This window comes from Syngnathus floridae, chromosome 21 (assembly GCF_059516105.1).
Source record: "Syngnathus floridae isolate MCC-2025c chromosome 21, RoL_Sflo_1.0, whole genome shotgun sequence".
Classification (NCBI taxonomy): Eukaryota; Metazoa; Chordata; class Actinopteri; order Syngnathiformes; family Syngnathidae; genus Syngnathus; species Syngnathus floridae.
The window spans coordinates 1,361,970-1,372,629 of NC_142433.1; the positions used below are offsets into that span (position 1 = coordinate 1,361,970).

A 10,660-nucleotide genomic window follows, 5' to 3' on the forward strand; every position below is an offset into this window, starting at 1 on the left:
CCTCCAACTCTAGTGAGAACCACCAGGGGCAGCTGAGATGTTGCACTCTCTCTTTTGAGCCTGCTGGCTGTGGACATGATGCGTTCACGGAAACCTGGAAACAATCGGAATTCCCGGAAAGCGTTAAAAACACTCCACCTCCTCACGGCAATGAACCGCGCAAGCATCCAAAAAAGGTAAACATCCACATGCTTGCAGCATTTCTCTTCCTTGCTTTGATTCCGACTTCGTTTTCAATCAAAGCTCGAGGAGGGCAGAAAAATCCACAATGAGGTCCAGCACAGTCCCGTACCGCAGACCAGTTGCGATTGAAGACGTAGGAAACGAGGAAAGAGTCGCTCGCTCATCGGATGCGCCTCTCCCTGGAGGGCGGCGATAGCGCGTGAGATCGACGGATAGGGGGAAGCGGGTTGGGGGGCGAGGAAGCACCGCCTACGAGAGGCGAGCGAGTCCACACTGCGAGTGCTCTCCTCCCGCTGGAGGAACCCCACCGCGCCGCTTAATTGGAAGGAGATTGGAAGTGTGCGATAGAGCTCAAATTACACCCCGAGTGAGTTTAATCTCCCACACAGATGCGAAAATCACTTATTGCTGCTTTCTATTTTGCATTTGTAGGAGACAAATGGTGACTTTGACATTCCCTGTCGGCAGGGCAAGTCTGTCAAGGAACTTTTTCCAGTTATTTACAAATTGGATCACGAGCATATACTCAATGTGCGTCAGTTCACTGGATGAGATCCTCAAGTGGGTTTAAGCGGTCGACAGAATCATATACTACATATAAAGAGCATAAGAATGATATGATGTTAGTAGGAACGTGACTACATTGAACACAACAGGGCCAAGATTGCATTTGGTAGCTCGTCTCCAACATTAATTGACAGCACTCCTAAATATAGACCGCGACTAAGTGACACGCATCACCATGGAAACTGATAACAGAATCACTTGTCTTAAAAAAATAAAATAAAATAATAAAATATGTACGAGAACAAGAACTTGGATGATGGGCAAGGGTGTATTTTTAGAAGTGGAAGGGCGCGCTGTGTGGACAGCACAGCCCACTACTTTCAACTTTGGAACACGCGCACCACTAAATCTTAAAAGCTGCCTCTTCGTCCATGTTATCTGCATTATTTCCCCCCTTCTTAAATGAAACACGTGAACCTTCACTCACGCGCATCGCCATGGAAACTGATAAAAGAATAGCTTGCTTGCAACAAGAAAACGAAAAAAAAAGGCCATACATGGACAGCAGAAGGGTGGTGGTGGGGGTGCTTGGTCTTCCAATGGAAGGAAAAGACAGAAAACCTTGAGATCAAAAATGGCTGACATGCATCAAACGACTGTTTGTTAAGGAGTGAATTGAAAAAAACAAACAACCTGGAGGTGAATAAAAATGGCTGTCAGTTGACACACTTAATAGACATTCTCCTCACGACAATCCAACTATAGCACCACGAAGGTATCTAATGAGTGGAGACCGACGTGGGTTAGAAAGATTGTAATGCTGGATGTGCAAGGGAAGAGAGTACAGCACAGTACACCGCCTACACTCCGTCACCATGGCAACTGCCACACTAGAACGATGGGGATAACGCCGTTCTGCCAAGTGTTTACTCGGTTGGAAGAAAGCTGAGTGTTGTGGTTGGAGGTGAAATTTAATCAAATTAAATGTGACAAGGAGAACAATACAGGCTCAAACCTGAAGCGGAAGGAGGAAGTTGATAGGCACTAGTTGGGACAATTAAAAGCCATCAGCTGAAATGAGGCCTGGTGAAGTTCTCACGTCACCCATTACGTCTAAAATTAGAATATTTAAGCCATATTCTTCCTCTAATAATGTCGGTTGAACTCCAAATTGTATAAACTTCATGGATCGTTGACATATGCAGCCGTTCGTACCTAAAGGTCCTCCATGTTTTCCCTTCATCGAATTTATGTTACCCCACCACACAGTAAGATGATGATGATAATTGCACTGGCACGTTGCTGTCACAACACAACTAATCAATTACCCAAGCTGGGCCAAGGATTTCTTTTTGTTCTGTCACCGTGACGATATGTTCTTCATAATCACCATCATCAACTGAGCTCAACTTCTCCTGCCTCATTTGCATCTTGACAAGCAAACGCCAGACTAATGAAACATTAACACTACTTGGCTCAGATATGTCACAATAATGCATTCTAATCACATTTTCTTCTTTACTTACCAGTATGGCAGCAAAGCACTACTTTTGTCTAAACAAAGCACCCAAATATGTATATATTTAAAATAACCAATTTAAAAAAAAAAAAAACTGGTGCACATACCTTTACATTTTCATAGAAATTTAAGTAGGCCAATGCAGTTTCCATCAGAAGCACCCGCCAAAATTCACCAAGTCCCATTATAGTGTCTATAAAAAAATATGCCCAGTCTTCAATCAATGCAAAATTGTGCTTTTTACTCTTATTTATCCAATAGCCCATCTATTCACTTAGCCCAGAGTGCGGAGAGGAGTCAGCATTTGAAAAGTAAAGCGAGTACCCAATTGGAACTGGAAAATGGAACCATTTTTTTGGTGCATATGTATGTGTGTGTGTGTGTGTGTGTGTGTTACACTCACCAGAGGACATTACAGTGCTTGTTTACTTTCAAAGTGAGCCGCACTATTTCTTTCCTTGTCTGGGGGTAAAACAAAAAAAGTAAATCAGCTTTTCATTGGACAGCAACATTCATCATTGCAAAATGACTCTCCACCCGTGAATGAAAGAGAAAGACTTGTGGAAAAAATAAACAAATGAATCAAGTTTTATTTGTTGTAGAAAGATCACAGTTTACTAAATTGAAGAAAAAAAAAACCCACAATGAGAGATTGAGGGAAAGAGTCCAAAGGCATGAGTTAATTCTCACATTACAGTTCCAGGATGAATCCCCTTTTCCATTGTGCAGTTTTATGGCTGCAGTGCTCCCATGCAGACAGAAAAAGAGAATCCCTGCATTTAGGTGGCGAGCGTGCTCTGCCTGGCCGCCATCCTGTGACGCGCGCCTCTCGTGTCCCGTCCCGTCATGCCTCCCGACGCGTTGGGGAATCCGTAAGCGGCCACATACTTACGGTAGGCCTCGCGGATGATGCGGAAGGCCCTGGCGTTGGCGTAAGGGATGTCGGTGATCGGGTCCCGGTAAAGCGCCGTCTTGTGGGTGACGGGGCAGATTTCCTGTACGGGGATGTCGGGACTTTCCTGAGCGCTGCGCGGGAAGGCAAATTCAAACGCCTCGTCGTCGCTGAACGTCACGTAGGTGCGTGAGCAGAGTCCGCCTGCGGGCTGCTGGGACGGTGTGGCGGGATTCGGAGGGGCTGTCGGAGGGACTTCCTGGTCCAAGCTTCAGAAGAAAAACAGCAATTGTATAAGAAACTCACCGCTCAAAGCATCCCAGACAAAACTGCATTTCGTGAGCAGATGTACCCTTCCACGTCTACGTTTTCCTCTTTGAGAAGCGACGACGAGACGAGGGGCATCAGGACGGAGTGGTAGCGGATGGTGGGGCCCTCAAAACGCCGCTTCTTGTGGACTTGCTTCTTCTTGTCAGCTTCCAAGCGCTCGTAATTTTCTATATGAAAAATGAAGTAAGGCATATCTGGCCACACTCACATACAAAAAAAAAAAAAAAAAGAACAAATTGATACCCAATGATCGAATATTGAGCTCGGCAGTGATCTTGGCCTCGGCCAGAAGCTCCTCTTGGGTGAGGGGCCGGTCGCGGTGAGCCCTCCTGCGGCGCCGAGGGGCATCCTGGCGCTCCTGCAGTCGCAGGTTGGTCTTGCGGGTGTGCTCGCTGGTGGACTGGCGCACAGACTTGCGAGCTACAACAGAGACACAAAGTTGTCAGGAGCTTTTTCAAGACAGTCAAAAAGATGTCAAAGAGGCAATGGTGCAAGGTTAATACCGCCATAGTCTTGAAATTCTTGCGGAATCCTCCGCTTGAGCTCCGCTTTGGGCTTCTTCTCCGTTCTCTTTGTTTCCTCTGAGGGTCTTTTCGGTTTGGGCTTGGGCTTGGCCACCTTCACAGGCTCCTGTAAGGAGAGCACAAAACAAAGCATTACTTTTTTTTTAGTGGTCAAGATGATAATGGTATTTAGACAGCGTCACATTTTTTGGAAACTGTACACAGTGCAAAAACTTTTAGAACCACTGACCCACCTTGTAAGCTTTAGTAACAACTCGACTCTTCCTCCGAGGCGCGTCATCCTCCTGGGCACTGTCCGGCTCGTCTCCCTCGTCAATGTCGAAATCGCTGTCCACCTCGTCCTCTGTGTCCGAGTGATCTTCATTGTACTCGTCATCTCCCGATTCCTGGTATGGATCAAAAAAATAAAATAAAAGCCAATAAATATCTAAAGGAAGACAGTTGAGATGTGGACACACACACTAAAGCAGACCTCCTCAGTGTTTGTTTCAATCAACAAGATAGTAAAATGTGCCTGCCACATCCCCCAGCAAACAAATAACGTCTTACATCGTTGAAGCCTCCGTAAGTGGTCTTGTAGAACTCATCTTCCTCCTCGGCGTCCAGCAACTTGGACATACGATTCCCCGCAGTCTTTCGGGGCTCGCGGTGACCCGCAAGACTCATTTTCTGCATTGAATACCAAACAAAGCTACCAAAGCTATTCACCGGCTGTGTTGATTAGCGAGGTGCGCTTGCACCAAATTAACTTTTTGAAAATTCGCGTCAAGGCTGTTAAACTATCTTCTCATATCCATGGCTAAGCTTGGGACTTTAAGATTAGGAGAAGCCCACTTGACTAAGCAGCTACGTTTTAATAAATGTTAATGACTCGTCTTCAGTGGGCGAATGCATCAAATCGAAACGGCTGGTCGCTGTCAGCTAACATTAGCCTCCGTTGGCTAGTAGTCACTTACTCTTTCCGGGTTAAGACGTGTGCTTCCGGTTTCCTTCAAAATAATGTGATAACGATTTGAAGTATAAAATGGTTTATTTTGAAATACAAGGAGCGTGACACCTTTTTAAGATTTAAATATTTTATTGCATTTTATTGCACCAGACAACGGTCAAATAAATCATGTATTAAAAATAGTGCATTTGAAATTTTAACTATGCGTCCTTGACAGTAACTTTAATGTAAGGTTAACAATCACATTTCTAGAGAAAAATAGAATAGGTTGGTTTGGGCTTGCATATTATTATCTTTTACATATACGGGTGGATTCAAACACAATCAATAGCCATTTACCATTTAATCAGAGAGTAGGCATTTGATCATTTGACTTTTGAAATCAACTGTAGACTTTCAACTTGAAAAAGAACTTTATTCATGCATCTGTTTACATGAGCTTCATTGTGAATCTGCTCGTCTCCATGTAGTTGCCGGCGCCGCCATTACTGCTGGCGGCAGCGCTGCGCGGCACATAGGCGATGTTGGCCGTGTGCTTTATCTGCCCTCTGCTCTTACTCCAGAAGAAGATGGCGATGAAGCACACACCGACAGAGCTGCAAAATGACAAGAAGCCAATGGACGCCGCAATCAGCAGCGTCTTGACGTCAAACGGCGGCTCCCGTAGGTCTGGTGACAAAGAAGGCAAGGCACCAGGCCAGCTTTTGAGGTGAAAGGGCTTCTTCTTGGAAAGGGTTTGGACGCGGAGCTCAATGGACCGCGTGTCGTTTCCTGCCGCGTTGGATGCCACGCAGCGGTAAATGCCGGTGTCCTGTGGCTGCGCATAGCGGACCTCAAGTGAACCATTGCCGACTGCTCGTATCCTGCCCGCATTTGTTAAAGCTCTGCGCCCGGGGTCGAGCCAGGTGACAGATGGCTCGGGACGGCCTTCCGCATCGCAGTGCAGCACCGCCGTGTAGCCCTGCTCCACCCACACAGAGTCGGGTTGGCGCGGCTGGACACGAGGGGACCGGCACGTGAGCAACTCGGCCATATCCGCTGCGGCGTAGCCCAGGAAATCCCATTGCCCGCACGTCGGTGGGCCTCCGACGAATTCGAGGGACGAACGTCGGCGCGCAAGCCAGAGGAGGCGGCAGTCGCAGGCCAGGGGGTTCCCGTTCAATCCGAGATGTCGAAGGGCATCCGACGAGTGAAAGACACCCTCCTCCAGGGTGTTCAGGAGGTTTCTTGACACATCAAGCAACTTCAGACTCGCCGAACTATAGAACGTTGCCATTTCGATGCGCCGCAACCGTCCCCCAGCTAGGTGGAACTCTTCTAGCCTGAGCAGGTCCCTGAGCTGGTTGCCTTGAATGTAGCTGATTGGGTTAGATGATAAGTCCAGGTTAACAAGGTAGACTAAGTGATGCAAAGCAGCGAAAGGGACTGCGCTGAGGTTGCAGTTTGGAATGGCTAGGGACGTAAGATTGAGGCCAACCAGGCAGTTTGCAGACAACGTCTCCAGTCTGGGCCAATTGGCGACGACGAGTTCTTTCAGACGCGCCAAGCCGAGAAAAGCATAGTCGGGCAACACGCTGGACTCGAGACGGTGCAGATGTAAAACGGTCAACCCGCCCAAGTGCGCAAAGGCCTCGGTGGGCACCGACGTGAGGTTGCAGGCGTCCAGGTAGAGCTGGCGCAGCTCGCTTAAACCTGCAAAGGCCTGGCGAGAGACAAAGACAACATGGTTGTGCAGCGCTTGCAGCACGCGGAGGCCGGCTAAGTCCCGGAAGGTGAAATCCAGGACGCCGAGGATCTCGTTGCCGCTCACGTCGAGCAGCCGCAGTCTCGACAAGCCGGCGAGGGCGCCGGCCGGAAGCACCTTCAGGCGGTTGCGGGCCACGCGTAGATCCAACAAGCTCCGCAGGCCCAGCAAGGCATCGGCTTCCACGTACGCAAGGAGGTTGTCGCTCAAATCCAAGTCTTCCAGTCGCGTCAAAGCCCTAAATTGCTCAGGCGCCAGAGTCCTGATAGCGTTGTGGCTCAGGTTGAGTCGAGTCAAATCCGACGGGAGGCGTTCTGGCACGCCGCTGAGTCCAGCGTAGGAGCAGTTGACGGTGGACACGGCCGCGCCGCAGCGGCAGGAGTCAGGGCACTGCGCCGGCGCTTGTGACGCCAAGCCGGCGGCCAGAAGAAGGTAGAAAGCTCCCCACCGCGCTGTGGAAAGACGGTTTGCCTGCATGGGATAAGGCTGAGTCCACACACAATGTTGGTCCAAGCTTAGTATGATGCCGTATGAATTACAACAACACTGTAACAAAGACTACTATCACAATTCATCAAAATGAAGACTAATTGAAAAAAAAATTCTCAAATTTTCCAAAAATATTCAAAATATTGCACATTTCAGATGAGTGAAATATCTGTTTCATTACCATCTTAATAATAAACAAACAAATTCTTCATACCTGTGCACGGGAATATTTTCAAGGAGAAAGCACATAAAGATGCGATATTGTGACTCACCGGTGCTTCAGTGCAGATGCCCTTTCACTCTAGTTACTCCATCTTCATGTTGTTGCTAGGGAGAGGAAGAAAAAAGGACTTTTTCCCAGACGACATTTTCTTTCCAACAAATATGAAAATAAATTCAACTGGAAATCACCTTCTGCTCTTTCGGAAACTCGACGAAATGAAGCGGTGCCCTCATGGCAACAACAATGAGGAGGAGGCAATGCTGGTTGGGCACCAGTTTGCACCCTGGGGGATTATTATGCTGCTTGGTGGCCAAGGTCCAAGGCTGGATGCGAGGAGGCAGGCGCAGGTCAGCCAAATGAGGCGCATTTTAAGACGTTTTACAACAGGAACAGAGTATTTGACAACTGCAGTGGGCCGGATCAAATACCTCCTGCAAAATGATAATTACAAAACTACATTGAATAAGAATTACATTATGCAGGTGTGCCTAATGTTTTGACCCTCTGCTTGCCTACTGAGTTAATGGCAGCGCTGAGTCAGCAACTCGGCCATCTGCTACCTCCGGGGGGGACCCAGCCGCTCTCCGTCCGTGCCCGGATTTCAGGAGGGGTGGGGCCCGAACTACCGGCGGTCGTTGCGTAACAACGCTTTTATTGTCACTAGTTTCCAGGTAGTGGCGGCATTTGCAGTGATCACACAGGACTATATTTAGCATACATTTAAAAGTATACTGACTCTTTTGCAAATTCCATTATTGCCATTGAGCTGCTCCTTCTTGTTCTCAATGTCCATGTTGTCAATTAAGAGATAACATTTGTCAATGACAATAGAAAATGTACAAAATGGATGATTATTTTGTAGGATATACATTTTTTTGCACAGTGCTGCTTTTGGGACTGAACCACCTGGCAGACATGGTGGGGGCCCAGTCTGACACAATACATTACTAAATATAGAGGGAGCATCCAGGGTCCCTGAAGTCAGGATTGCTCAACTGAATCAAAGAATAGAAGACTGCCCTCTAGTGGACAAATAGTTTAGTGCCGAATGCAAAATACCCCATGGATCAAATCAAAAGGTGCTGCACTCAGGCAGAGATTTGAGCACAGCACAGGGTATGGAAGGATCAAAAAGATGAGTGAACAACTCTACTCAATTTATGGAAAGAAATTTTACAATAGAATGTTAATATTGACTAATTTTGGGTGAAAACTCAAATTTTCAAGTTGCTAGAAACACTTGCAGGTCATGATACCACCTTAAACATTTCACATAAACATCAGAATTCCAACTTGAAGATTAAGTGAAAATAATAATCTGACTGTTGGGATTAAAAAAAGATAACTGAGTCTTTGTTGGTTTATCTCACAACAGACTTTTAAATTTTTTCTATAGGTGCATTCAATACAGTATTTTCATCCAGAGTCCTAATCTCCATTTATACTCAATAATGTACATTTTATACATATGCATATATATCTATATATATCTATATATATATAGATATATATAGATATATATATATATGCATAGCTAGCTATATACATATATACATGTACACACACACGCACGTATATCTATATATCTCATTAGTCTTTTCATACAAAACAATACCACTACCAAAAATAATCATCTTTTTTCATAGCAGCAAAAAGAAAGAGGAAAATTAAGTATATTTACAACTCTTTTAGATAACAAGGCATGTAACATTTTGCTTTCCCATTCTTTAAGTCGTTTCATCTAATTTCTTACATATATTTCACTCTTCTTAACGCCACAAGAAGTCACAAATGTGATCAAGGTGTCGTCGCTATGGTGAATGGTGGCCCAAACATGGCCTCCGCTGGACAGTGCAAACTCCTAGTTGTGTACGTGTGGCTCTGACCTCATATTACAATTAAAAGTAAATAAAACATTTGGGGCAGGGTGGCAGACTCCCACACCCGCGATAAAATTAGATAAAGTAAATTAAAGAAAAGAAATGAACAAAAAACAAATACCTAATAAAACTGAAACATCAATAAAACTAGAAAATCCCGGATAGAAAAAATAAGCCTAGAACAAATACCAAAACATTTTAAAGCAAATAAAATACAGTAACATAAAAGTGAAAGACTCCTGATGCAAACGATTACAACTTGAAAGGTGGATGAAAACCAAGTGAGGAAAAAAACTGAAGCCAGCAATGACTTGTCAACACACAAAAAGTCTGCACACCCCTTTTCAAATGCCAGGTTTTTTTTAATACATATTTTTTGTATCACAAAAACCTGGCACTTGAACAGGGGGTGTAGACTTTATATATCCAGCATACCTGCTCACACAATCCTCCCAATGTAGATTTCACCTGAAAAAATAACATGAGGGAAGCCAAGCTAAACAATAATAAATAGCCACAGCTGTTTTTGTTTCTTTACATTTTCATGTGCAAAGATTTGTGCAAAGTCGGCCAGTGCCTCCGTCATTAAAATAATTCTCGAAACATTCTTCAACATGTAACCTGCTAAAAGAAAGTCGCAACTCAAGCTCCCAAGAACGCCGTGTGAGCGCGGCGGTAACATTCCAGCTATGGCAGAAGACGAGGAACAAAAAAAAAAACAAAAAAACCCCCACTGAGATTGCTTTTTTTTTTTTTTCCTTCTCATCCAAAATATATCAGTAGAGCTAATCAAGATCAGCTTGAAAAAGATTTATACAATGATAGCATAGCTGTTGCGTAGTTATTAGTAAGAGCTATCATGTCACCTGCATTTCACAAAAGCTAACAAGAAGCAGCAGAAAAGCGAGCAAAAACGCTCTCGCCTGCTAACATGCAGCATTTTGTCTGATTATCTCACGAGGTCATGCAAAAAATTATTTGGGATTATAATGCCCTGTATACTGCATGTGTATATATATTTTCATACGGTATTGTAAAATTTCACTTTTCGCTCGATTAAGGATATTTGATGATAGTCAGCTCCACGCTCACGCTTCTCGTTTGTCTTCCGTTGTCCTGGAACGACCAAATTCAGACATCCATGGGCAGTCAATGTTGAGGCTGTCTTAATCTTCTCATTCTATTTTGTTTTCCACCCGCGAGCAGGCTTCGGGCTCTCGTTTTTCAAGTATGAAAGTTTTGTAAAGAGTCTTAAAGCTTCAGCAGAGCAAAACATTTCCATCCACAGTGAGGAAGAACGACGATTTTGTGGTTGTTGTCAACTGCAGCTTTGAGATGGTCGCTAACGTTTGTTTGTGTGCGTGTCACAGTCCCCCTGAGGTTTCCTGTCCAGGTATTGCCCCCGAGAGACCCCCCCCAG

The 10,660-nt window shown here is 45.3% G+C and overlaps 2 protein-coding genes across 3 annotated transcripts; both read right to left on the reverse strand.

Moving 5' to 3' along the window:
* Nucleotides 1-2,767: 2,767 nt before the first annotated feature.
* vps72a (vacuolar protein sorting 72 homolog a) lies at nt 2,768-4,915 on the reverse strand. Its single transcript, XM_088366124.1, has 6 exons — nt 4,505-4,915; nt 4,189-4,341; nt 3,935-4,061; nt 3,675-3,851; nt 3,454-3,598; nt 2,768-3,370 (listed from the first exon to the last, which is right to left on the reverse strand). Exons 1-6 carry the CDS (start codon nt 4,628-4,630, stop codon nt 2,989-2,991), a joined length of 1,110 nt encoding a protein of 369 aa, XP_088222250.1. The 5' UTR covers nt 4,631-4,915; the 3' UTR covers nt 2,768-2,988.
* Nucleotides 4,916-5,054: 139 nt separating this feature from the next.
* On the reverse strand, nt 5,055-10,558 carry LOC148379700 (leucine-rich repeat and immunoglobulin-like domain-containing nogo receptor-interacting protein 1). 2 transcript variants are annotated; one of them, XM_088364741.1, is made up of 3 exons: nt 7,549-10,558; nt 7,410-7,464; nt 5,055-7,134 (listed from the first exon to the last, which is right to left on the reverse strand). In XM_088364741.1, exon 3 carries the CDS (start codon nt 7,123-7,125, stop codon nt 5,335-5,337), a length of 1,791 nt encoding a protein of 596 aa, XP_088220867.1. In that variant the 5' UTR covers nt 7,126-7,134; nt 7,410-7,464; nt 7,549-10,558; the 3' UTR covers nt 5,055-5,334. The 2 variants fall into 2 exon arrangements, with proteins under 2 accessions (XP_088220867.1, XP_088220865.1); XM_088364739.1 differs by having other exon boundaries at nt 7,410-10,558.
* Nucleotides 10,559-10,660: the final 102 nt, after the last annotated feature.

Bases quoted from the DNA above. Each gene is read 5' to 3' on its own strand.
- vps72a (XM_088366124.1), bottom strand. From the start codon at position 4,630: ATGCAGAAAATGAGTCTTGCGGGTCACCGCGAGCCCCGAAAGACTGCG. The intron at 3,599-3,674 runs GTATCAATTTGT...TTTTTCATATAG, and splicing joins GCTCAATATTCGATCATTGG to AAAATTACGAGCGCTTGGAA. The intron at 3,371-3,453 runs GTACATCTGCTC...TTTCTTCTGAAG, and splicing joins GAAAACGTAGACGTGGAAGG to CTTGGACCAGGAAGTCCCTC.
- LOC148379700 (XM_088364741.1), bottom strand. From the start codon at position 7,125: ATGCAGGCAAACCGTCTTTCCACAGCGCGGTGGGGAGCTTTCTACCTT.